This window comes from Oryzias latipes, chromosome 21 (genome assembly GCF_053564925.1).
Source record: "Oryzias latipes strain Hd-rR chromosome 21, Olatipes_Hd-rR_3.1".
NCBI lineage: Eukaryota > Metazoa > Chordata > Actinopteri > Beloniformes > Adrianichthyidae > Oryzias > Oryzias latipes.
Window position 1 is genome coordinate 11,674,635 of NC_136257.1, and position 27,475 is coordinate 11,702,109.

The following is a 27,475-nucleotide window of genomic DNA, read 5'->3' on the forward strand; positions in this document are numbered from 1 at the left end:
CTAGAAATGATGGATTTCATGCAAAAAACAGTTTTATATTCTCTCTATCACTAAAAGCGATGGTCTCCAGCTCTGGTCCTCAAAGGATTCTCCTATTGCTGCTCTTTGGCTTTGAAGAGAAATGCTAACAATTTGAACAAATAATGAGTCTGTTTTGGTTGATTGGTTCTAGTTCACTAAGTTTAGTGATTTTTGCTTAGATTTCTAACATGTCAGATGACAGCAAAATGATGGTAAAAGGTTTTAATCTACTGTCAGAGTGGTTTATGATTGGAATAAGCTTAAAGTTTATTTTCTTATCTTCTTCTGCTCATCATTGTGTGGTTACAATTCAAAGACAAAGTTCTTAAAGCACAGTATACAAATGGATTCACATGTATAGATTCGTTTAATTTAGTTTCTTCAATGTTGTCATGTTTCTATTTGATTGTAGGCGCATCAACCCACTGTTCCCCTATAGGCAAACTGGAGGGGTCAAAGGGTCAATGGGAGTTAGGGGACAGTGCAGGAGTCGCTTCAAGCACTTAATGATTACAGACGTGAGGGCTAAGGGTCTGCAGTCGTTGACACGGTCAATCCCAGTAGATCATCAGTTTCTGTATTTCAGAAACTGATGATCTACTGGGATTTTCACCCACAACTAGAGCTGCACTATATGAGGAAAACCGTTATGCACAACACATACATAAAGGGATTTATGTGATTCGTTAAATACTTTAAACTGCCATAAGATTGTTTTAGCCCATTAAAGGTAACCATTTGTTTCAGTTCCACCATCTTTTGTGATATGCATATTGCACAGCTTGATATCGCGATAACAGGCCTTCCCCCAACCATCTCTGAGGTTTACAGAGAATGGTCCGAATAAAAAAAAGCATCCAGTGAGCAGCAGTTCTGTGGGCGGAATTGGCTTGTTGATGCTAGAGGTCAGAGGAGAATGGCCAGACTGGTTCCAGCTGATAGAAAGTCAAAAATAACTCAAATAAGCACTGGTTCTAACCGAAGTCTGCAGAAGAGCATCTGTGAATTCACAACACATCCAACCTTAAGGCAGATGGGCTGCAGCAGCAGAATTGTCATGGTGTTCTTGCTTTCACTGGAACAAAAAGTTTGGCTTATCAACTTGGTTTCAACACCAAAATCCTCCAAACATTACAGTATTTTCTGAACTGAAGGGCGCTGCAGGTTACAGGGTGCACCATCAATGAATGGTCTGTTTTTGAAATTATGTCATATGTAAGGCACATCGAACTATAAGGTACAGTAAGCAAGACAAAAGAGTCAGAGACGAGCCCATCAGTCAGTCAGACTTTATTAACTGCTTCCGCAGTAACTTGTTTGTCAGCACACAACATGTTAGCCATGTTAGCGATTAACAATACCTGTAACTCCCAACTTTGTTTGCAACATGTGAAAAAGCAGCCTGATAGAACAAAAACAAAAGTTACTGGAACTACACTAAGTCACAACCTTGTCAGTAACACCTAAAAATATAGTTCAACACAGCTACATATTAGCCACATTAGCGTATTTACAATAATACAAGTGTGCCTCATAGTGTGGGAAATACAGTAAGCATTAGATGTGTTTATGACCTGCACATTACGTCCAGGAGCAGTTTTTTTCTGAACACATTAAACTTTCAGCCTGAACTAAAGCTGCTATTTCAGAGCAGCCATCATCATCTGCTTGAACTTCTCCATGTCCACCTTCTTCATGATAAAAGCCGTGTGGCTCTTCTTCAGAAAGCCCAGCGTGTCCACCACCATCATTCCTCTGGTGTGACTTCCTGTCAACTCCACACTGACGGGGTAACAGTCGCTTTCTATGATGAAGGAGTCATCCACGGCGGCCGCCATGGCGTAGGAGTCGCAGGAAGTGAGGCCCGTGCCGGCAAAAAACACTTTCTCAAAGCGTTTACTTTTGGATGCCTGGATGCTGTGGCGGAAGATGGTCTCCATGAAGCGAGCTTTGTGGCTGTCCTGAGCCAACCAGGCCTCACAGAAGTCCTGCAAAAACAGAATCTGAGTCATTTTCATCTATAAGATACAACTATTGCAACCTTTTTCTTTTTTTTTTACCCAGGATAGTTTGTTGTAGCAGGTAAACTCCCAGCAGGCCAAGTATGTGGGACACTGATAATCTTTTAGGACGATGTACGCAGCTTCAGGATCGGCAATGAAGTTAAACTCGCCACATACTCTGGTGTTTCCTCGAGCTGAGACACAGGAGGCAGATTATAGACACTTTCTGAAGTTATGCTTTTTTGTGGGACAAATCTACATCATGTCAGACAGTGAAGATAGGGCTATGCCAAGTAAATTTTAGATACTTTTAATGGAAAGTAGCAGCCATTTCCCAGCCATCAGTAAACATGTCAAAGTTCAGTAGTGTGAAGCTCTGAGGCCATTTTAGAAACAGCATAAATGATTTACCCCAAGTTCTGATCATAAAAAGAACAAGAAGCCCCACAAATATTTAGTGTCCAAACAAACTGCTGGACTTATCCAACAAAGTCAGACCATTCGGTTTGTATACCTCCTCCAGGTTTGGAAACTTTAACACATAAATATCCCGTTTTGTTAAGCATGGAGGTTTGAGTAAAAAAAAAAAGAATTGCAGTTTTGAGATGATCCAGTCAAGGTATGTTAGATTGGTCCAGTCTGCAGGAGATCTGTACTTTAAACTTCTATAAATTTGTGATTTTTTTAGTTTTACTATGCGATAGATGCTACAAAGCTCATTAATTTGAGGGACTTGGTTGCAGACAAGATGACGCTTGACACCATTGGCCAGAAACAGAAATTACACAACTAACCCTAACGTGTTCAAAATTGTAGAAAAATGTTTACTAAAACTTAAAACGGGAAAAATGCAACTGTTATGGTCGCCAGTTAAAATAAAGTTTTTTTCAAGCGATATGAAGGACTTCCAGTTCTGGATGTCGATGTCCGAAGGCTGGTCAATGTGAGGCTAAGACTCTGGTTTGAGTCTGTTATGACAGCTTAAAATTTCTTTCTTGAATATTGTATCATAAAGCTGAGTATCATCTGAAGCATAAAGGTCACTTCCAGGACTTGAGAGTCTGACAGTGTTTTACTCACACTCAGTGTTGCCCCCCATGATGTAGAGCCCTCGGAGTTTGCTCGGCAGAGACGGGTCCAACCTCACAGCCAGAGCCAAGTTAGTCAGAGGCCCCGTGGCAACCAGAGACACCTGATGATGTTCATTCATTTTTTCTATTCATTCACTTTCTATTCCGTTTTATCCCTTTCGGGGTCACTGGGCTGCCGGAGCCTATCCCGGCCACTTGTGGGCGAAGGCAGGGGATGCCCTGGACAGGTCGCCAGTCTATCGCAGGGTAGAATGTCCACAATCACGTATCCATTCAATCTCACACTCACACCAATGGACAATTTAGAGTTGCCAATTAACCTATGAAGCATGTTTTTGGACTTTGGGCTGCACGGTGGAGCAGTGGTTAGCGCTCTTGCCTCACAGCAAGAAGGCACCTGATTCAAGTCCTGGCTGGGGGACCTGAAACAGAACACCAATGGGGGGCCTTTCTGTGTTCTCCCTGTGCATACATGGGTTCTCTCCAGGGAACTCTGGCTTCTTCCCACCGTCCAAAAACATGCTTCATGGGTTAATTGATCACTCCAAATTGTCAATAGGTGTGAGTGTGCATTGGTGTGGGATACGTGTGACCTTGCAACTGACTGGCAACCTCTCCAGGGTGTCCCCTGCCTTTGCCCATAAGTGGCTGGGATAGGCTCCAGGAACCCCATGACCCCAAAAGGGACAAATGGAAGAAAATGAATGAATGAATATTAGTTCTGATGATGTTCCACACAGTCAAAAAATTCTCCTGACAAGGAAGCGTCTTTTAATTTCGGAATAATTCCAAATTCCATATTAGCACAAAACAAATATAATAAACTTAAATATTGCAAAATACATTCAAATAGCAATGGGAATAAGAAGCCCAGAAAGTTCCCCCAATTTAACGATGGTCACTGAAAAACAAAAAAGAAAAGGAATAAATCATCTGAGGTGCTGCGGGCCTTTATATCAGAACACAATAGATCAGAACAGTAGGGTTTGTTCATTGACTTTCAGGAACAAATCCTTTGGCCTGCACTTTGTTTTTAGTCTCTAAGAGCACCTTAACAAAATCACAACATATAAATGAGGGTTTACTCCTGTAGGACAGAAAGCCCTACAGGGTTTTCAGGTCAAAAACATTTGGAACCACGGCCTCACCTAACTCCTCTGTGAAGCGCCACTATAAAGTGTTGAAAGGGTTTAAGAGCTCTAGTGATCCTCTGAACTAATCTGTGGCTAATGCCCCTGCTAGGGTCTCCCATGGCAGACAGATCCTTGATGACAAAACCAGAGAAATAGGGGTTCAGAACCCCTTAAAGAGAAGAGGGAAAAAAAAATCAATATTTGATTACGCCACCCAGATTGGAGTTACAGAGCCAGGCCTAGGCTTGGGGCTTACAGATGTGCGCCTGATGGCCAAGGATCTACTCACTGGCTTCAGTCAAGCCTAGCCTAAAGTGAAGGTGTGGGAACACTCTCCCTTGGCTCCACTCCCCTGCTGACCCATGACCTGCAGCAGAGCTCAAAAGGGACTGGCGTGATAGTAAATGGCATATGGCGCTTTAATACCTTCTTAGAAAGCCCAAAGTGCTTTATATTAACAGTCCTATTAACCCACACACACATCACACATTGATGGCAGCTCTGCTGGTCCACACTGGCACCAATGTATAACCGCAAAAAGTAATATAGGGTTCAATGTCTTCCCCAAGGACACTTCAACAAATGGGCACGCAGGGTGGGAACGCATCTGCAGTCCTCTGCTCAGAGGTTGACCGCTCTACCTCTGCACCAAAGCCGCTTCTAGATTGGTTGTGAATTGAAGGAAAGTGCCTTGGCAGCCCAACACCCGGACATGAAATTTGACTTTGGAGACTTGGAATGACACCTATCTGGAAGGGAAGGAGCCTGAGCTGGTGCGGGACATTGAGAGGTACTGGTTAGATATAGTCAGGTTCACCTCTATGCACAGCCAGGTCTTTGAAACTCAGTCCTTAAAGACAGTTAAGGAGTTCTACCATTCTGGAGTTGCTCATGGTTAGAGGCAGCGTCCTGGCGTGAGCTTGCCTGTAAACCTCAAGATCAGCCCCTAATTATAGACAACTGAGACAAAAGGATTGTGTCCCTTTTGCCTTTGGACAAGGGACAGTGGTTTCAGCCTATGGGCCTTCTACAACTTCCTTGGTGTCGCTTGTTGTCTCGAATGGCCTGGGATGGCCTTAGAGTCCCCCCAGAGGAACTGGAGGAAGAGATATCTATTCTTAGACTGCTGCCCCCTGCAAATCAGTCCGGATGAGTAAAAGAAAATGGATGGATGGATGGATGGATGGACGGATGGATGGATGGATGGATGGATGGATGGATGGATGGATGGATGGATGGATGGATGGATGGATGGATGGATGGATGCCCCAACAAATAAAGAAGTGTATTTGCCCCAGACCAAAGCAGAGATGTTTCACTAAAATTAATACACAACCATCCATCCACAGCAGGCCAGCACGGTGGCAGAGGGATTATGATCTGGATTTTTTAAAACAGTGACAGCCTCAACCATATTCTAGTGATTACAATGTCAGCACACATTTCACAGATTGCTGCTAAAACAAAGGACAAAAATCAGGCGTCAGTCTGAACATAGAAACCTCAGTATTCATTTCTTGGAAAACCAACAGCTCTCTCCTCAAATAAAAAAATAACTATTAATAATGTAAACTAAGTTAGAATCTTAGTGATTAAAGGAGGTATAATTTTTTCTAATATGTCTGTCTATTTTTCCAATGAGCGTTTGTTGAAATCTCACCTCTCCTGCGTTTTCATTCACTATCCTGATCATGGCGGACACAGCTTCTTGTTCCTGAAGCAGATCCAGAGTGGGAGCGTTGGAGTCCGGAGCGTCTCCAAAACCGTCCTCTCCATGGAAGTGTCCAGCATCAATGCTGTCCCCCAGGAGCGGTCTGTCCGCACCTTTAAACACTGGGATCTGTGCACAACATATATTTACTAATGTCAGTCATTTCATCCTGTCATCATATTACAACCTTTCAGAAACTCAATTAAAATATTGTTAAGAAAAAAATATTGCAGCTTCATGAACTTGAAGTGTTATTTTGGAGAAAAGAAAAAATATTGTTTAGAGTGAGGGCAAGTGGAATGGTGGTGAGTGCTCTCGCCTCACAGTGAGAAGACCCTGGTTGAAATCCTAGCTGGGACCTGTGGCTGTTCTCCCCATGTGTGCATGACTTTCCGGGCACTACTCACTTACTTGGTTAAAGTGTAACTGAGAATGTGTGATTGTGTGGCCCGACAACATGTCTAGGAGTTTGCCTAACAGTAGTCAAGTTAGGCTCTGGCAGCCCTATGACCCCAAAAAGTGAAAGACATAATACAATCTAGTTGTTTCTCTTTCTTAATCTTTTGAACAATGGGGAATTAAATCTTTTTTCTTCTTCAAGATTTTTCAAGTTCTCATTATGAAGGTCTTTATTTCGCACAAAGCTGCTTCTAAAAGAAGGAAGTATTTGATCGGGCCAGGAGTCTGCTGGAAATAACAGAAATCTATGCTTGGAACAAGCAGAGTGAGGAAAACAGTTCTACAGCTACAATTTGGTTATTTTAGTCTTACAGTAAAGAGAACACCACATTTCTGATATTGCCATATATATTACAGTAAATGTTCCGTCATTTGGTGACTTTACTGTTGCAGTCTTTTCTTTTTGAGTGTATATTTATGTCTGTATAAGACAGGAGATACACTAGTCCACTCTCAAGAAACAACGCTTAAGGAACAAACGCAAACTGCTTTCTAGCAGCTCACCTCCAGTTTGTTGCAGGCCTGCAGAACACGCAGAGAGTTTTTACACACATTCTCCACTGATGTGTTTCCATGAACGCAAGTGATGCCCAGGAGCTGCACGTTTGGGGCGGCAAGTGCCAGCATGATGGCTTGAGCATCGTCCACACCACAGTCCACGTCCACCAGCAGCTTTTTGGACATCCTGCAGCCTGAAGGAACAGAACACTCCAGCCCAGGGATCTGCAACCTTTAACTTTAAAGCAGAACATACAAGTTTCTTTCAAAATAAAATACATGCTGTATCAAAGAAGATCTTCCTGCCACAGCAGATTTACTTGAATAGAAAATGTAGGAAACTCAAGTCAAACATGGCATTTACTACAATTATTACATTGTGTGCCTTTGTCCTTTTTCTCCTATAAACATAGCATGTTTATATTCTAACATTAGTTTAGAACCCTTTTGTAATGTCCACATGAAAATGCAATTTTATACTTTAAGAACTTTGCCTAAGAGTATGTGCTTTAAGCTTCTTTTAATACTAAACCTCTCTGACAGAAGATGAAATCTTTTACCATCATTTTTCTCTGACATGTTAAAATGACGAAACATATTCAACTAAAACAAGTGAACAAAAATACAAATCCATTATTTATTTCTAGTCATTAGCATTTTCCGAAAAAGCCAAAGAGTCTCGATGGAGGAATGAAGGCATGTGGGTCCAGCATTTTAGGATGACTGCTCTGACCTTTCGTCTTTGGTTAATGTTTAATCCAAACAGTAAAGGAATAAACTGAACACATGCAGGACAGAAAACTGATTTTTATAGTAAATACAGTCTTTATGGTTGGAAAAGTTTCCCAAATCTGCATTGAAATGCTTACCTGTCGCCAAGTGGGGGAAACGTAAAATGTGGTGACCCGCTGTCACAGACCGCCGCTGATGCAAACAACCTTTGGCAGCAAAGATAACTCAGACGGCAGAATGGAGAGAGTGATGCAACAGGAAACAGAAGATAATGAATAAACAAGCTCATCAGAAGCCTGTCCAACGGTATCAAAGGAGATGAGGGACATACGGTTCCTGTCTAGAAATACAAAAATATCAACATATATGTGAAAAAGTACAATTAATACAATTCATATTTAAATGTGAGTTTTTCTTATTGTTTTAAAATATCAGATAGTCTCAAAAATAACTATTCAGAAAAAGTGTGATGGTTAAAATAAACTTGGTAAATATGTAGGTGGCAATTGTGCAACTTATCTTAATAAATTCTGTCTTTAGCCATCACTTCAGTTTGCTGCAGTCACCACTAAGTGATATTTACAAAAATTCTTCTCCGTCTTCCTAGAAAACAGAAACTGCAACACATTTTTAATTATTAATGAACTACTTTATAAATGGAAAAAAAACCATTTTGGTTACCCTAACAGCCTGCAGAGCAGATTAAGTTCAAATGCTCTGAAGGCTATTTTTATATTCAATTCTGAAGTATTTAAATATTAAATTGTGAAGTTGTATTTGATCAATTACGTTGCACAGTTCTAATTTATTGTAACCAGACACTGTTAATGTATTACAGTTTGGACACAGTTTGCAGAAAACTTTTCCAGAAAGTAAAGAAAAACATGATGACAAATAAAGAGCATCTAGAGGCGAAAAGTATAATTGAAAAATTCAGGAGACAACAGATACTGCAGGCATTTGAACACCCTGTGATTGTACAAGTTTTCCCACTTAGAAATCATGGAGTGGTCTGACATTTTCATCTTACGTGCATGTCCACTGTCAGACATGATCTAAAAAAATCTAGAAATCACTTTTTAAAAATAATTTATTTGTATATGACTGCCGCAAATACATGTTTGGGCACCTGAGCAAATCAATGTTGATATTTAGGACAGTGGCCTTTGTTTGTAATTACACTGGTCCTTCCAAAAATTTTCGAGTTGAGGTCTGGAGACTGGCCAGGCAATTCCAGAACCCTAAAATGCTTCTTACGGAGCCACTCCTTGGTAATCCTGGCTGTGTGCTTCGGGTCATTGTTTGTTGGACGACCCAGCCATAACCCATGCTCTGACTAAGGGAAAGAGGTTGTTCCCTAAAATCTCACAACACACGGTCATCCTCTCCCTAATACAGAACAGTCGTCCTGTCCAATGTGCACAAAAAACACCCCCATAGCATGATGCTACTACCCTCATGCTCCACAGTTGGGATATGGTACTCATCATTCTTCTTCCTCCCAACCCGACGAGTGGAATTAAGACCAAAATAAGCTCCATTTTGGTCTCATCTGACTAAAGGACATGACTTTCTCCCATGACTCCTCTGGTTCATCCAATGACAAATTTTAGACAGCCCTGGACATGGGCTGGTTTAATCCTTGTGCTATCCTAGGCACTTTACCATTGGGAGTTGGGTCATCTAGACCCCACAAGACATTGCGCTGAACCTTTTTTCTTCAATGAGTTGTGATCTTTACTGGTGTCCATGGATTACATGAAATCCTCTCCACCTTTATCCACTTTTGTCATGGTAGGGATAACACGTCAGTGTAAGGGTGGGGTCATAGGATGAAGGTGAGATCTATCAATGAGCCCCAGTACGAGGGAGGTTGACAGTCATGTTTAGCTTCCTCCATTTTATGATAATTGCTCCAACTATTGTTGTTTTTTCACCAAGCTGCTTGGCAATTGCCCCGCAGTCCTTTCCAGCCTTGTCGAGGTCCACAATGTTCTCTGGTGTCTTTGGACAGCTCTTTGGTCTTGGCCATGTTAGTAGTTGGAGTCTTACTGATTGTAGCAGGTGGACAGATGTTTCTATGAAGCCAATGACCTCAAACAGGTGCTTCTAATTTAGGCAGACCAACACACAGGTCAGAATTCTAGCTGAAAGACAGGTGTTCAGATATTAGACTGCTGCCCCTGTGGCTACTGTAGATCCCAGATGAAATGGGCGGCTGGACGGATGGTACAGAGAACACAAACAAATTGGCACTTTAGCATATCTTTAGTAAACCTTTATTTCAGCCCATTTGTTGAGGGAGCAAAAAAAAAACAAAAAAAAAAACTTGACCGTTGTACAGCTGATAGTAAAATTTTTGTCACTGTAAAGCAAAGGATAAAAAAATAAGCAAAGCTAATATTACAGACAGACATATTTCCCAGCTTGATTAAAAACTCCACCTTTTGTGTTAGGATTGCACTTGAAAAAACAGGCTTTGCTGCAGCTACAACTCAAGTGTTTAAATGGTTTGATTTGCTTATGCACAGGAAGTGCCGAACACCTGCAGCAGCCTCATGCTTTTTTCCATCTTCGTGCAATTTTAGGATATTTTAATCCAAATATTCATCAAATATCCAACATAATGCAACTTTAAACCCTAACTAAATCAAAATCATAAGTCTGAAGCACTTTAAGATCCCACTTTATGACCCAGCAATACATCCTAAATCTTTCAGATTAGTAGAACAATGTAAATCTCCCAATTTGTGAAGTACTCTAACACCATTATACTTTCAAAGGTTTCTGGACTCTGACAACCTGTATTTAAAAAAACGTGCCTTTTTAGCAGAGCGCCGTGAATTTTTTGGCTTATAAGGAAAAAGAAACGAGACAGAATAGAGTAAAGTCTTAACAGCCTCCATCCCTCACCACAGAGGGATATAAATATATATTTACACATCATATCTGTTTAGATAAAGCTGATCATATGCTACACTCCATGTGAAACATGTAAACCGACTAAGCTCTTGGACAGAGTTCATGTCTGACATCACAAAATTCAACAGTTTTACTTCAAGTAGCCTAAACTGGACAATTTCATCTTTTCCTTTTTTTTTAAATTCACCTTTTTACAGGCAAGACTCTTCATGCAACTGCCTACCTATGTAATCACAGGGGGACCCAAGTCCCAAGTGGTGGTCCCTAGCCCGGATAAAATACAGAGTTGTGTCAGGAAGGACATCCAGCGTAAAAATCTCTTCCAAAACCAAATGTGCAGATCAGTGAAAGCTTCAGGCAACCCCTGAAGGGATGTGCTGAAAGGTGAACAACCTTTTTACGTTAAAATAGTTCTTTTAGTCACCTTTAATCCCAATCATAGGTTTGTTTAAGACATGCTAAACAGAACCAAGTGTAAAATACTGTTAGCGATGGATTTCCAATAAACCAGTCTGGTTTCTGTTTGATTCACAAAAAACAAGTAGGATTACATAATCGATACTTAAATATTTGAATATAACAAATAGGTTTTGTTATATTAAGGAACTCCAAAACTTGGATATCTGACTTGATTTAACTTTATGTTAAGCTCAACTCACAGCAAGGGAGGGATTGTTGTCATTTGGAAAGGTCAGATCATGCAAAATCTGAATCAAGAAAAATTAATTCCCCGTATTATATCTGCCCATCAAACCATTTTTTAGAAAAATAAATCATATTTGAACTATTTGTAAATGGAAATAAGGCAACAGCAGCAATTGATAAGTTCACTTTACATTTGCATCTAAAGACATCAATCAAACTCTAGACAAGTGGAAAAAGAAATGAGTTTCATAAATACAATAAATTGAAAATAAAGTAACATGAGGTGGAAGTACGTAGAGTTGCTTAGGTAATTTTTGAGTTGTTTTTTTTTGCAGAACATTATTAACTGAAAACTTATGAAATAATTAAATCAAGGTAAAAGCTGTAAACCCAGAAATCACTGTAGAACCCAGAAACTGTGACTTCAGTTCACTTCTTTCCCTTCGATTAGAGGAACTAAATGTAACATGAGACAGTTCATGAGAACTTTTAATAAATAATGCAGTGATACTTTTAGGGTTCATCGAAAACTATAGGTATGTTTGCATTTGAAACCATCTCAGGAAGATGACAAAAGACCAAACAGAAGCAGAATCACAGTTAGAGGTCAGTGTGATCTGAACTGAAACCTATGAACCCATATTTCTCAAAAACTTGAAAGAGGTGATAATGGGCAGACCAACCCCCACCCTTATAGAGAAAATGAACATTTTACTCAGATAATATGTTTGTACATTCACAGAAGTCTGTAAAATATTTTTGTATAGTGCATAATTGGAATTTGATAACTTATTATTGTGCTATTTTATACAATACATAAGTGTGTTCATCTGTCCTGTTGTTATGGAGAGAAATTAGACTCAGTCGGATTTGTGCGTGCGTAATTCTTGATTTGTGCGTAAATTAGGATTTGTGTTTGCATATTCTTGCTTTGTTCGTGCGTAAATTAGGATTTGTGCATAAATTTGGATTTGTGCGTGATTTGTTACTCACATAATACGTTTTGTGTATAAGTTAAAAAAATATAAAATGAAAAAAATACAAAATGCAATTTACGTATGCACAAATTAAGATTACAACAGCTTGAAACTACTTACACACACACATCTTTAAAAAACACGCACGAATCCCTTGTTACGCACACACAAAGCCAAAGTTACGCACGGATCTACCGTGAGACTGTTTTCACGTCTCACAAATTCGTCCGTAAGTGCTGCGTTTAAATACCAGTGGAATGCTCGGTCATTAGAATTTTCCTATCAGCCTTCCCTTCTAAACGTATCCAGACAATGACTCAATCAATACATGAAGACAGTAGATGTTAGTGTTGAACATAGAGGCTACTTACTTCGGGGCGCTGACCACCGAGATTGGCCGCCATTCTTCCCGTGACTCTCTCAGTCTGACTGCCTTTGAATTTTCCGGAAGAAAAAAACAGTGCCCCCTACTGGTCGTTCCTGTTACGCATTTTGTATCAATTCGGTGTCTCTGAGAATAATATACTTTTAACATATATATTAGCGTTTAAAAGTGAACTTCATATTCTCAGACGATAATTTTTATTTTCCTTTAAAGTTTTTTTAAGCCCTGCTACACCCACTGAAGGAAATACGTTTAGAAGGGAAGGCTGATAGGAAAATTCTAATGACCGAGCATTCCACTGGTATTTAAACGCAGCACTTACGGACGAATTTGTGAGACGTGAAAACAGTCTCACGGTAGATCCGTGCGTAACTTTGGCTTTGTGTGTGCGTAACAAGGGATTCGTGCGTGTTTTTTAAAGATGTGTGTGTGTAAGTAGTTTCAAGCTGTTGTAATCTTAATTTGTGCATAAGTAAATTGCATTTTGTATTTTTTTCATTTTATATTTTTTTAACGTATACACAAAACGTATTATGTGAGTAACAAATCACGCACAAATCCAAATTTATGCACAAATCCTAATTTACGCACGCACAAAGCAAGAATATGCATACACAAATCCTAATTTACGCACAAATCAAGAATTACGCACGCACAAATCCGACTGAGTCTAATTTCTCTCCATATGTTGTCAACAAACAACTACTTAATCAAACAAAATATCACTTTGAATTTTGCTACAACAAAGACTTTAGTTTAAAAAGTTATTTTCCATTATTATTTTTTATGCTAAACATTGACGCTCCTCACCATTGAGATCATTCTGTGGTCTCTTAGCAAAACTGCAACTTTGATTGGACACCTGTAAGTAATAAATAAAAAACTTTTTAAACTTAAGCAGATCAAAAATGACAAAATTACAATTCAATGTGGCCAAATATTGTTTCCAGTTCACTTCAGTTTCTTTAAAGCACTCCAATTCACAACCAAGCTCAACTCAAAGAGCTGCACAAAATATCCAAGAAACATCAAACCAACAAAAGTCACTAAAGGTCATTTACAGATATTTATTCTTTGTTTCAGATAAGGTCAAATGAATCTGATTTTGTAATCATGGGCTATATAAGTAACCAACAGTGTAGTGCCCTTGCTCACTTCTGGCCCAGATGTGTGAGGCTTAGGAGCTTTCTCACCTGACCTTTACATTTATTTTATGAAGTTTACTTGGGTATAAGTGTAGAAAGTATAACGTGTATGTGTAGTGTAGGAAGTATACTAATTAAATACTTCTTCAGACAAAAGGGGAACAAGTTAAGTTTAAAATATATAGACTGTATAAATAAGCTTAAAGTATACTGCTTCACGTTTAGTACAGACTAAGGCTGAATCTGAATTCTTTTATCCTCAGAAGACAGTGGACTCATAAATAATAGTCGCAAAACTCTCATTTTAATTAAATTTTAACTTTGTGAAATTGATGACGTCATATCCACCATTAAAAAAAAGACAAAAAAAGTAGTGAGTATGGTGTCCGAATTGGTTTCAAAATTCACACAAGTGCTGCACTATAGAGTTTTTTAGTAGTTAGGGGTTAGAGTGGGAATTCAGACACAACCTTAGAATTAGGACATTACTCCCACTCGATGACATCATCAATAGTCACGGGTCAGCTACGTTAGCGCGGAGCTGCTGGCGCTCGGAAATACATAACATCAGTTTTATATCTTTAGATAGGTAATGCTAAATCAAAGTCATTAATTGCATTTAAATGCAAACTATAGAGGCGAAACACTCTCGCGGCGAAGGGATGGCGAGGCCTAGGGTTAGCCCTTAAAAAAACTATTTCGGACAACCCTACCCCTTCATATGTCCCTACAATTGGAGGGGTAAGGAGAAGCCGGAGGGTTAGGGGAAGAATGTGGATTCAGCCTTAAGTATACTTGTAGTACACTTAAACTGATTATTTTTTGCTAAGGAAGTGCAAAGAAAAAAGAAAAGAAAGAAAACCTTCATTTGGTTTGGTTGGCTTTGACATTGAACTCCAGGGAGTGGACCAAACCACCTGAAAACACTTAGAGGAGCTGGTTCTTAAAATAATTGTGCATTTTGTGGGACAAGCACCAAATTTGGAATGATTATAACTGACTAACCCCAGTTTCAGAAAAGCACGTTTGCCCCAATTAAATTAAAGAGTTTAAAGTATATTATATGTATAATAGTATTCTGTAGAAATCCTTTAAGTTAAAAGACTGTATTTTGTGCCCCAACAGCCTATGTATTGCTGAGACTGAGGTAAAAAGAGATCAAATATGTTTGTAACAACTGAGTTTATGGTCGACATCTTTAATAATAACAGCCATTTGGGATTTTTCTCATGGCAAACATGCTTTGTTGAAAGAGGGGATCCTCAAGGCAGTGTCACACAGCCGTGCAATATGCGCAATTATACCACAAAAGAAAATTGGTCATATGTGGAAAAAATGAGAAAAGTTGTGGTCTTTACGTGAATCTTTTGTATCACAAATGAACCACGATAAAACCATGGAAAACGTACGAATAAACCATGCAAAGAACATGTCAATCAATGTAGAACTTGAACCATAGGTAATTACTGCGCTGTTTACATGCAATTCATTAGGGCTTCATGCGTTAATTACATTCATTTAACGTGATATGTGCGTTTCATACGCGATGTAAAAGTTATACATTGGTGGTACATGCGTGTATTCCGTTATAGATGGAAAAACTACATTAATTATGTATAATTAACGTCGTAATTCTCAACCAAAAATTTTGAGCAGCTCAAAACTGAATTCTCGTAAAGACCCATTGGACGAAACCTTCATCAGACATCTGCCCACATCAACAAATGACGAACACAAGAAACACTTGCGAATTACATATATTATGCATGTATCATAAAAGACCGAACTTTCATACATAAAAAATGTAGATAGTGTTAGTGTGACATAATGGCACATTTGGTGCTTGTACCACAAAATGTAGGATTTATCTGCGACTGGACCGACTCCACTAACTGTGAAGTAACAACAGTCTGTGCTGGTTCATGAAATGAGCACAAAACAAAAAATACTTGAGGAATGAAAGCAGTTTGTGCTTCTAGAAAACTGACTATACTTTAAATATCTGCACCCCCACTCTGGAATACTTTTACTGAGAAGAAATGTTCCCGCTTTTTATTTTGATCTCGCTTTGGGTTAGACATTTTTCTACTTGGTGTGGACTTGAAGATTGGTTGGAAGGTCTGTCAACATGCAAACTGTCGCTGAACAACTACAGTTCACTTATAGAAGAATAAGACCTAGATTTTTAGGTTTCTGCTTTGGTTCCAAGCAGATTTAAGAGGAATTTTTACACAAACAAATTTAAGAAAACTGTAATACAAAACCATGATTCCAAATGACTATGATTTTGAACACATAAAATGTACAACACCAAGTCTTGGAGGGTAGAATCAGTATGAACTTCACTAAAATGAGTGAACAGACCTCAAAAGAGGAACATTGACAAATAAATAGGCTAATGATCTTTTTACAGAAGAAAAAGGTTGGAGGAGAGCTCCAAAAAGCTTTATATTAACTGTAATGTAAGAGTCTGCAGAAGGCAAACTCAAAATGATGTTTTTTGCTCATTTAAAGACTGTTTAACGCGTAAAGATAAAAAAAAAATATGTGAAAGCTTTGAAAAATGAATAATATTGGTAAAACGCACCACTGACGGAACATTTCTGTTTCACTTAACTGTTCAGAGTAAAAGACATTTACAGCTGGTGATGATGCTTAAGATGCAGAGTAGCTGTCAAAGCTCTGTGGCACAAATCAAAGAGTGGAATGTAAGGCTTTCATGTTTTTACTGCATTAAGCTTGTTGACACAAAAACAGAATCTGCTTTTACCAGAACTAAAGCAGAAAACAAAATTTGACTTAAACAAATCTCTACACATTTCTTTAAATTAACCAGTGAAAATAAATAAGAGGAGAAGTGGTTCTCAATGCTACAACCGCCATGACCACTGCAGTGTGGGGTTAAGCCGTGTCCTGCTTGTGAAGTGGATGTGAAAGTGTTTGATTCTAGTTCTACTGGGGGGGGGGGGGGGGGGGGGGGGGGGCATCTACAGTAGCGATGGCACTTTTAGACATTAACCATTGGACTAAACAAAAAAAAAGGGCTACTGTTCCAGTTTATGTTGTGTGATCTTTTTCCCTCACTGTGAAGTCTTTGGGTTTCTGACACGAACATGTCCACTTAGGTCTCAACTTTCCCATAAGTCCCCTCTGGGGGGCGGTATTGTTTGGGGAAGGCCTTGAGTTGGAGGGAGTTAAAGGCGTATTTACGGCATCCCACATTCTTCATGGTATTCTCTCTCCTGCAGCCCTCGCTGAAAACCAAAAGTTTGAATTATAATTAGATTTCAGCACCAAAATCATCCTTACATGAAGCATTTGATGCGTTCAGTGACCTGCGCATGCAGTCCAGGGCCTGGTAGAAAACTTGGGGGGCCAGGGCGTGCTCCTGCTGCAGGATCTGACACTGCTCCAGCGTAACAGACATGGCCGTGCGGTCCTTGGCGCTCTTACAGCTGGTGAAACGCACTCCGTTCAGGCGCCGGCAAGCCTTTTTAAAGAGATGCAAGAGATTAGTGGAATTGGTCAAAACTGCTTTTTTTGAGCGGTACCTGGCTCCAGGCAAAATGGCGCCTGACATCATCAGTCGGAAGCGAAAAGTATACAACTTACCCTAACCCAAAACTATTCGGGGCCCTAGATAAAATAATTTTTATTTCAAGCGATATGGGAGGATTTCTGGTTCTGGCCAATGATGTTTGCAGCTAGGTCATCTTGGCTTTTTTCAGATTTATTTCAGAAACCCACCTCGGCTGCTAGCCACAGGATCTCCACGTTCTTGCTTTTCTTAGCGCTGACGTTCTGACCCACCAGTCTGAGCAGCTCCGGCAGGCTGGTGGTGCTGTGGGATCGAGGGAGGCCTGCACAAATGACAAAAAAAACGATCATGACGACAGCAATGTCTGAACTAAGACAGCTGTTATTCTGTGAAGCTGTTGAACTCACAGTCTTCTGGAAGGACTTCCTTGAACTGATCATAGTACGAGCTGAGGCGGGTCAGGCTTTCCATGTTGATGACGTCCTGCAGTGACGTGTCTCCAAACCTGCAGACAAATTCATTTGAGTAATGTGTTCAATAGAAATGTACAAGTGACCAGTGTTCCTTATCGATAGAGGTCTGCAACCTTTAATGCCATTTGGGCCAGTTTTTTACTGACCAAACCCAGCGAGAGTCACAAAGTTCCACTTGATTATTTAGAAAAATACTAATTTTTATTTATGTTTTTGTTGCCATGAAACAATTTATTTACAAGTAGCTTTTAAAAATTATACACAAATTAAATGATAATTGTATTATATTTTTCTTTATATAATAATTTTAATGTCCCTCACTCGTGACAGCATACACAAGTTCCTTTCAAAATAAAATACACCCGGTGTCATAAAAGATCCTCCTCCAGCAGGAGATGTACTCTAATGCCAACAGAGAAGAATACAGTAAACAGACAGCATTCAAACGAAAAATGTTATTTTGTAATTATGTTTTTGGGGCATGAAAGTCAGAAAGTCCCAATTTCTGTCACACACCTAGGTGTGCAAAATTTGTTGTCCGCATTTGACCCATCCCCTGGGGAAGTGGTGAGTGGCACTCCGGAGGCAGACGCGGTAAGGGTCTTGCCCAAGGGCCCTCACTGGGTGTTAATTGCTCGCCATTAATACAGTAAATGCCCCATTACCATTGTTCATTACCCTCTGGGAATCGAACCCTGGATTCCTGCGTGGCCTTTCACCTTACCAACACTGAGGTTTGAATCCCGGCTGGGACCTTCCTGTGCGGAGTTTGTATGTTCTCCTCGTGCATGTGTGGGTTTTCTGTGGTCACTCGGGTTTCCTCCCACAATCCAACAATATGTTTCATAGGTTGATTGGCTACTATCTAAGTGTGTATGTGTGAGTGTGTGCAACAGACCGGATGTACCGCGCCTTCCCCCAAACATTAGCAGGGTTAGCTCCAGGAACCCAACAACCCCAAAAAGGATTCAGCGGGTTCAGAAGATAAATGGATGTTCTTGATTGGGAACTCTTCGTTAACATTGTTTGAAGTCAAAGATTTTTGTCAGATAACTATTCAGTTCTGATTAATTTCTCAAACAAAATAATTTAATAATTTGACCAGTTTTTGCCAAATTACTTTGGTAAATATTGTGTTGTAGTTTTTTATGTTTAATTTTGCTGTATATTTTCTACTATGGACAAACTATCGGAAGAAACTACTCACTTATTGGCTTTTCACTAACCAAACGTTTTTGTTTGCTTAATGTGCTAACAGAAGATTTTAAACAGAACATCACATAAACAAAAAACTCTCATAACTGGGAAAAGAAGGAGCAACACACTGTAAATATATCAGAGAATGTTCAACAAGGTGTTTAATGTTTCTTTAAAAAAATTTTAAGAAAAAAAAAGTGTAAATTGTTTTCAGGCTGATGTTATTCGCACATACTTGAAATGGTGCTCTTCAAGCCCAATGTTTGTTTTATTCGCCTATCTGTAACTCTTGTTTTTTTTTCATTTTGTGTTTAAAAAAATGTGTAAATTTAAAAAATAATAAAGTTAGACCAAGCACAAAAACTGAGGGAAATTCATGTTGGCCACATGCAACATGCACATGCATTACCCGCACGTTTTTTAAGTGCGTCCAAGGCTGAATTTTGTTGTTGGTTGCACGTATTTTAAAGGATAATTGTAAAAACAGGAATGGTTATCAAATGGCACGGTAAATATCTCAAGCGTGGTTATATTAAGTCCCTTTTTTCAGCATTCAAAAGAAGTGCAGCCAAGAAAAAAGTTCAGCTCTGGAATTTTAGAAATTACGTGTAAATAGCCACTTCCTTATTTTTTTCCCTTTTTGCTGTGTTTGCATTATTTAAGAATTGAAGCCACAAAAGAATGAGGGATATAAAAGTTCAAATTAAAGCTGAATGTACAAACTTTAGAGGATAAATCTAAGAGAAAATCATACAAATTTGGATAAATATTTGAAATGATCTCTTTATTTAAAAAAAAATATATATATATTTAAGAAGCAAAAACAGCTTAAACCTGAAGTAAAGGACCTTTATCCCTTGTGCTATCTTAGATGACCCCACCCTTACACTGACGTGTTCTTCCTACCATGACAAAGGTGGATAAAGGTGGAAAGATTTCATCTAATCCATGGACACCAGTGAGCTTCACAAATCATTGAAGAAAAATGATTCAGCGCATTGTCTAGTGGGTCTAGATCAGGGGTCGGGAACCTTTTTTGCCGAGAGAGCCATAAACGCCACATATTTTTAAATGTAATTTCGAAAGAGCCATACAATAATGTAGTGTCCCTTTCCCACACTGAGGCACGGAGACTTAAACTCTTTTAAGGTTCTTTATTCTGGTTACTGCAGACCGCAACAAACGCCGTACAATTAATTCAGCAACTTCTGAATCTCTCCAGCGAGACGAGAGAGCGCTTCTCCCAACTTTATATTCGCTCCTGCCGCGTCAGCCCTCCCATTTCCCTTATTCGGCCCATAGCTGAACCCCATTGGTCCAAATTACCTAACAACAGGCTGAGCGACAGAACTGAGAGCCAATCAGATCTCTGCTTGATGCGTTCCAGAACTTATGACGCGGTCCAACAGCCAAGTTAAACTCAGTCCGCGACAATATTTTTAAAACTAAATATACAAGTGAATGTGTGCATTTGATGTAATTTCAACATTTTAAAGTACAATAAGTCTGTGGATTCTTTGTCAATAACATTGTTATGCTGTTGCTAATAAATGATGAGTATTTCTCATGGTAGTTTTGCTGATTGTCTAGTCTGGTTGATACGTGGTGAGTTTCTGCTTCATGCAGACGTTGAGACTTTAAACGTGATCGTAGGTCTGAATGTTCTGTAGATGTGACAAAGACTGCTCACATGCAGATACGGAGCCAAACACACACTCACACGCTGCAGTGAGTGACGGGCAGTGGGTTTTACGTTTTTACAATCCCTGCGCAATTCACCTGCTGCCGGTCCCCACAACACCTCACCCCCACCCTCTGCTTTCTTCCTCACACATCCCGTCTCCGCAACTGCGCGCTCTTTCTCAGAGACGGGAGCGCGCAGTTTTAGCCACGGCAATTCACACAGGTTTTCAGCTGGCACAAACTCTGTGAAATAATAGATAATAGTAAACTGAAAGTGCTGGCGCAGATTTCTCTCTCTAAGCACCGCTACTACTGCGCGCCTCTGGCATCGCATCGCGCCGAGGACTGGTCTAATGAAAAAAAAAAAAGTATAATTAAAGATTTGTCTGCGAGCCACATGTGACCATCAAAAGAGCCATATATGGCTCGCGAGCCATAGTTTCCCGACCCCTGGTCTAGATGACCCAACTCCCAATGTTAAAGTGCCTAAGATAGTCAAAGTCCAAGCTCTTTTTTGTCTGTCTGTGGTTTGGAGTCTGACCCATTCCTTCTGTGCTTCCTCCTGCTCTGCAGTTTTAGTGACTCACTTCTCAGCCAGCGTCTGCTGTTCGTTGATCCCCACGTTGAACAGAACCGGCTGCACTCGAAGCAGCATCCCGTTCTGGATCTCCCGAGGCAGAGTGTCAAACACTGCCGCCGGCGTGGGAACCCTCACGTTAAACCCGTTCCTGTTCCCCGTGATCACCGGGAGCATGTCCGGACTGAAACCTGTCGTTGCCTGGGTGACCTTGAAGGTGACTTTTTTCAGGTCCATCACTCCGACACTCATGTCCTCCAGCATGGCCAGCTCCTCTCCTTAATGAAGCAATGGGTTATGGGAAAAACAGGGATAAACAATTAACAAAAAAACTTAACAAAAATTAATTCAGAACTTGATTTGCAAGTAATGTGTTTAAACCTTAACTGCATAAATCATATAGTACAATAGTCCAACAGTTTTTTCATTCTTGACCAAGCAGTTTGCTCCTTGAGGAAAGTTTCCTAAAGAGGATTTTTTTTGGCAGCAGTTACATATTTTACTTTTTGCATTTTATTCCTTTTCTCATTTTATTGAAGTGCTTAAAATCAATTCTTTTTTAAACAGCCAGCTTCTTTATTTAAGGGCCTTTTGAGTCTAAAGACTGTGAACTCTGCAGTTTGGATGGCCCTGAGCGTTTGAAGTCTTAATGGCCAAGAACAGCTCTTGCGGCCCCTGTGACTTGGGTCCCCCCTGGCTCCACTTTTAAAAACCCCTGTGTCAAACCTGGGTGTTAAAATGGACAGTGATTTTAGACTTGACTCTCAAAGTCTTCACAAACCTTTTTTTGCCTAAATGCATTTTGAGACAGTGACCCATGTCTTCATTACATCTCAGCTGAACTACTATAATTCTCTTTATTTTGGAGTCCCTCTCGTATTTCCAGCTGGTCATGTTCTGGTAGGCGTGCATTAGAGGGACCTCATCACCCTGATCCCGACTACCCTTCACTGTCTGCTTTCCAGAAGATTCTATTAATGGATTCTTAATCTATAAATAATCTGCCGTACCTGTCTGAGTTTCTCTCCCCCTAAACCCCAACCTGCTGTCTCAGGTCAGCTGATCAGCTTCTCCTGGGGGTACCGAAGTCCAAGAGGAAGCTCAGACGGGAACAAGGTCTGTGCACCAAAGCTGTGGAACGCTCAACCACTTAGCATTCAGCAGGCATCTACACTGTTAATGCCTTTGAGTTTTAATGTATGACACCTTGTTTGACTGATGTTATTTTAAGGTGCCATATAAACAAAATTGATTTTATTAGATTCCATATAATCATATGTTCTGCTGATCAAGAACATTTGAATCTCATGAAAACATATTCTGGTTTATCAACATGAACATAAAAAGTGAACCTATAGTTATAGAGTTCTGTGTAAAATCCTGCCTTCCTCTCTCCTTCTAAATGCTAAAGCAGGATTTCAGTGCTGCTCGTACAGTTAACATAAATCCATCCATGAATTCAGAAAACGTTCAGGCAAAATGAATTCCACAAAAACCTATTTCAAGAGATTGATACAGATTTAAATCAAGTTTTGTAAAGTTTTAAAATCTACAGAATGTAAAAGAGTTTTTTGTGTGCTTGGGTCTTGTGTTTCTCATGTTACCGTAGGTGCTAAGCAGGCTTTCATACTGGACCAGGAGGCCGATGGTGGACAGCTGCCTGAGGAAGCCCGAGTCACAAAGACAGTTCCTCAGCTTGAGAGTGAAGCCACAGATCAGAGCCGTCAGCTGCAGAAACATCACATGACAAGACAGATGCAGACACTTGGGTTAATTGTGTAGTTGATTGTACAGTCAGCACAAAGTCTGGTAATATCGTTTGTTTTGGTGCATCTCAAAGAGCCGACGCACCGTCTGGCAGAAGACCACGTCGCGGCGGTACTGCATGGTGATGCTCATGGCGATGGTCGGCGCGCTGTCCTGCATCAGCAGGAACACCATGGCTTTCTTGGCTTTGTCGCTCATTAGCGACACGCAGTCTGTCAGAGTTGTGAGGAGAGGATACAGGGCATCGCTCCATTCACCTGCAGAAATGGCAGGGATGACTCTTATCAGAAAAATGTTTATTACAAGCACTTAAAGATCCACTCAGATGAAAACGGGCTTTTAGGTGTTTTTAAAATATATAAAGGACATATATAAAGCGGATTAAGCTTAAAACAGCATCTTTGAGTATTTCTATATTCAGATTGTGGTGAATCAGGAGCAGGTGCAAACATGTAGTTGTAGTTGTGACCTAGAAGCTACGACGGCAGCCCACCAGCTCCCTGGTCCGGTCTATTCAGATGCATCCGCTTGTAGATGAGTACGTCTTTGTTTTCCTCGTCTGAGCCGGAATCTGGCTCAAAACAGTATGGCTGGATATCTCCAATGTAACTCGCCATTGTTTTTGCACTGGCAATGTTACGTTGGGGTATGAGGAGCTGTAGCTAGCAGGAGAGGGCATTAACAGATGGGTGATGGGAAGGAGGGGCGGGGATGCTGTGCCCCAACAGTACCATCCACAACTCTAATGAACTCCTGCTGCTCTGCAGAAACTAAGTCCTAAAAAACGACAGTGTTTTTTTCAATTTTGGTTAAAAACAGCATAATCATAATTAAAAGACCACTGGGAGCACTTTTACAAAAGATCAAAAGATGATCAGAGTGGAGCTTTAAGTTCAATCATATAATTTCAGGGTTTATTAGTATTTCTTACATAAATATAAACTGAGAGAAAACATGACAGACTTTGTATATGGATGTTTCCTTTCTAACCTGGAGATTTCTTCTCAAACTCCGGGCTGCTCTCTGCAGGTAAAAGAGGGACAATTAGAGCTCAGCTAATAATTGTGTGGACCATCAACCCCCAAACTGCATTTTATGTAATTAGAGTGCAATAAAAATCTGTTTGAGTCAGGTGAAGTTCCTCCCAAAGGCTTTCTAGGAAAAAAAAAATTGATCCTGAATCGTGGTTTGGAAAAAAACAGACTCCCAGATGGCTCCTTTACCTTTCTTGGTGTTACTTGGCTCCTCGTTGGCTATCAGGAAAACATCCTCAGAGCTGCTGTCACTCTGCAGCTTGTCTCTCTGCAGCAGCTGATCCACTTTCTGGATCACACACTCCAAGCTTTTGTCCACATTCAGCCAAACCTTGTCCTGCAAACCAACAGCATCACAAGAGGAAAAAGAAAAAAAAAAACACTCATGAATAACCAAGAGCTTTTTCTGTCTTACCCACTCCTCCTCGTGTGGGTCCGCCTGCAGGGAGGCCCGCTTGTTTTTAGTCGCTTCACCGCCCTCGGAACCAGTTGTGTGTCGGGAGGATGTAGCGGCAGCACGAGAAGGGGAGGAGGGCAGATGAGACGGGGAGCGGGACGGCGAGTGGGAGGAAAGTGAAAGGGATGAAGAGGAGGATGGTGATGGAGTGCTGCGCTGAGAGTTCTCTGGCCGAGCGGCTGCCAGGGCGAGGATGGCTGAGGACAGCAGCTTGGAGTCGCAAACAGTGACGAGCTGACGGGTCTGCAGACAGAGAGAAAATGAAAAGTCCTGAAAACGGAAATATCCTAAAAGGAATCTGCTCTTAAGAGCCGGACCTTCTCTGTCAAAATGGCCAAAGTTCTCTCTGTGGCGTTAGCTGAGCGCTCTTTGGCAGAGCGGGACAGACGCTCCGTGTAGTAACACACTTGGGTCTTCAGCGTGTTTATCTGGCCAATCAGCTCCTTTGCCTTCAAGACATCCTGATGCTGATAGGTCAGTCCTTTAGATCGGGCAGAGCTTCGGATGTTCATAGATGAAAGGAAGTAGATGAAATTAGCCACAAACTTAAAATGAAATAATATTTTTTTGGGAAAAAGCAGTATTACCTCTCCTCCTCATAGTGTCTGATTGAAAACATGGATTGCAAAAGAAAATTAGATTTTATTCCTGTGAAACAAACTTAAAACTTTATATCCAGTTTTGAAAGCACTCACTGTTTCCTGGCTTCTTCCAGCTTCTGCAGCAGCTTCCGGAGGCCGCAGCCTTTGAAGCCTTGGTGATGGGCCGCAGGGGCACCAATGGTCACAACGTCGTACGTCCAGTCTGAGCAGGCGACAAAAACAAAAGCGGAAGACGTTCAAATGTATTAGTGAAAGGCACAGAGTTAAACTTTTGCAAGAATACTAACCGTAACCAGACTCTCCCTGAACTCTCATCCTCTGGATGTGCAGGTTTGTGGGGATGAATTCCAGCTTTTTCTCTGCTTTTAGGGTGCTGGACTTAAATGAAGGTCCTAGGAGGATCACAACAGAGAAGTGTGGTCATAATCCCAGAAGATAACCATCATAGCGAGTGCTCCAACATTTGCAAAAGGGAAGGAAGGTTTGACGTAAAAATGAACGATCTTTAACAGAAAAAAGTAATTTCTGGAAAAGCTGAAAAAAAAAAATCACATAAAGCAACTGTCTGTGAACAAAAGACACATTTTTAGAACAGTGCCACATTGATGCTTGCTTCTCTGACCTTTGTATTCGTGCAGGTCAGTGATGGTATCCTGGTACGTGAGGATTATGGTCTGATACTGTGTGATGATCTGCCTTCTGAGGTTCTCCCAGCATGGAGACAGCTCACCCAGCTCCTCCAGTTCACACACCCTGCAGTCACAGCACACATGAAAGCACTGTCATTCTGCTGAAGCACATATCTTCTTACAGCTTCTGTTATGTTCTAGCAGCTAAATCTTCAGTTACAAACATTAAAAGCCACCATTAATGTTTCCTTTATGAAAAGGTTACTTCCAAACCTGAGTGGATTCAATAAATAGCAGATGCAAAGAGCACAAATCATCATCACAAGCTGCTGGAACCTGCCTGTCAGTCTTCAGCTCTCCTACACCTTCTATAACATTCCAATACTGAGGTTGTTGGACATTTTAATGAACATCTCAATATCTATGAACTCATAATTCAACATTTGTAAAAGGTCTGAAAACACAAAAACAAATTTTGAGTTTTTCAGGGTTCATAATTAGACGGAAAACTTTTTTTTTGCACCCAAATTTTGAATTGACATTATTTAAGGTGCAGAGCTTTGTGTTAACACAAAACTGAAAGAAGTGCAAAACCAAACTACAAACAGATGTTTAGCAGATGTTGAAAAACCTGCAATAACCACAAGTATACCAAAAAGTTTTATCAACGTATTCCTCAAGTTGCAATATTGATTATTGCATAGGTAAACTTTCCTTAAAAGCCTATGTCTCAGATTTTTTAAGTAAAAGAAATGTTTTAGGGTTTAATTTTAACAATTTAATTTGAGATTTAAAAATAAAAAGATCCGCCTCTGTTTCATTTTAGTCACTAGTAACGAGTGAACTTCATCACAATAAAGGAAAAGATTTGTCAAAATAGAAAAGAAATTTGGTAATAAATCAAGTCTGGATTTTAGCAATGATACCTAGACCTAGTCCTGCTATGTGGCATCAGCTCCACCCCTTTTTATTTTGCAATATAATGCAATTAGAGCTTTAGTCACATTAGTTTTTTTTTTATATTCTGTGATGTGTATCCATATTTTTAAGACAGAGTCCAACCTTGATTTTTGGTCAATCTTTGTACCGATTATTTTCAAGTGTGATGCTGAATTGGACCAAATCGCTGACTGAAGGAGCTTCTTCTTGGATCGCAGCTGGCTCAATTTTTTTTATCCTAAACAAAAGTTTTGTAATTTTCATCGTTGATTCGACAAACTTACTAGACATTGAAAACAGGGTTGTGGCATCATGGTGCCAGCGTTAAGCGGCAGTAAAGATCAGAATTGATACCTGACAGCATCTTCTTCCAGCAGCAGCTTGACAAACTGTCGGGGGATTTGCAGCGACAGCACACTCTCTGCCATCTGCTCCAAGATCCGCAGGTGATTCCCGTCTGTGGTGGGAAACCGGTACGTCCGGGACATGACGCCTCCAAACACTGAAACACACCAGTTACTTTTCAGCTGGACAATCCTGAGACTTATCAGCGTCATTACAGCTGATCTTTGTAGTGTAAAATATCCTGATCTTAATAATTTTTTGTGAAACAATTATCATTTAAATCAAAGATGTGTTTGAGGACCCATTCCGATAAAAATCATGTTTTTGGTATTTTTAACATGTTATTCTAGCATTATTATGATGAGGAAGGACATATACTAAGAAAATTATGCTTAAATTTGCATTTCTGAGTATTTCTTTAGTCAAATTGTGGTGAATTCGGAGCAGATGAAAAACGGTAGTTTAAAAAAAATGAAGTATTTGTGATGTTGAAAATCCGCTAGACGAGCCAC

The 27,475-nt window shown here is 40.2% G+C and overlaps 2 protein-coding genes across 4 annotated transcripts in view; both read right to left on the reverse strand.

The window, feature by feature from the left end:
- inpp4aa (inositol polyphosphate-4-phosphatase type I Aa) overlaps window positions 1–27,475 on the reverse strand; it is a 79,620-nt gene that overhangs the window by 10,414 nt on the left and 41,731 nt on the right. For 2 of the 3 annotated variants that reach the window (XM_011489371.4, XM_078940108.1), the window contains exons 9-24: window positions 26,973–27,120; window positions 25,673–25,803; window positions 25,338–25,442; window positions 25,144–25,252; window positions 25,036–25,053; window positions 24,766–24,946; window positions 24,407–24,691; window positions 24,181–24,328; window positions 23,948–23,980; window positions 23,042–23,214; window positions 22,795–22,918; window positions 21,201–21,468; window positions 17,668–17,765; window positions 17,470–17,582; window positions 17,058–17,212; window positions 13,501–16,976 (exon numbers count right to left, since the gene is read on the reverse strand). In XM_011489371.4, coding sequence (XP_011487673.1) covers window positions 16,844–16,976; window positions 17,058–17,212; window positions 17,470–17,582; window positions 17,668–17,765; window positions 21,201–21,468; window positions 22,795–22,918; window positions 23,042–23,214; window positions 23,948–23,980; window positions 24,181–24,328; window positions 24,407–24,691; window positions 24,766–24,946; window positions 25,036–25,053; window positions 25,144–25,252; window positions 25,338–25,442; window positions 25,673–25,803; window positions 26,973–27,120 — 2,222 coding nt within the window. In that variant the 3' untranslated portion in view covers window positions 13,501–16,843. Of the gene's footprint in view, window positions 1–13,500; window positions 16,977–17,057; window positions 17,213–17,469; window positions 17,583–17,667; window positions 17,766–21,200; window positions 21,469–22,794; window positions 22,919–23,041; window positions 23,215–23,947; window positions 23,981–24,180; window positions 24,329–24,406; window positions 24,692–24,765; window positions 24,947–25,035; window positions 25,054–25,143; window positions 25,253–25,337; window positions 25,443–25,672; window positions 25,804–26,972; window positions 27,121–27,475 lie in introns of those variants that run through there. The other variant, XM_078940109.1, reaches the window with a different exon arrangement.
- LOC101168504 (inosine-uridine preferring nucleoside hydrolase-like) lies at window positions 1,296–12,582 on the reverse strand. Its single transcript, XM_078940112.1, has 7 exons — window positions 12,564–12,582; window positions 7,786–7,872; window positions 6,923–7,154; window positions 5,909–6,088; window positions 3,105–3,216; window positions 2,082–2,218; window positions 1,296–2,009 (listed from the first exon to the last, which is right to left on the reverse strand). Exons 3-7 carry the CDS (start codon window positions 7,100–7,102, stop codon window positions 1,662–1,664), a joined length of 957 nt encoding a protein of 318 aa, XP_078796238.1. The 5' UTR covers window positions 7,103–7,154; window positions 7,786–7,872; window positions 12,564–12,582; the 3' UTR covers window positions 1,296–1,661.

Excerpts from the sequence above, each read along its gene's own strand:
- LOC101168504 (XM_078940112.1), bottom strand. The coding sequence starts at position 7,102 with ATGTCCAAAAAGCTGCTGGTGGACGTGGACTGTGGTGTGGACGATGCT. Across the intron at positions 3,217-5,908 it reads TGAATGAAAACGCAGGAGAG|GTGTCTCTGGTTGCCACGGG; the intron begins GTGAGATTTCAA and ends GAACATCATCAG. Across the intron at positions 2,010-2,081 it reads GCTACAACAAACTATCCTGG|GACTTCTGTGAGGCCTGGTT; the intron begins GTAAAAAAAAAA and ends CTGTTTTTGCAG.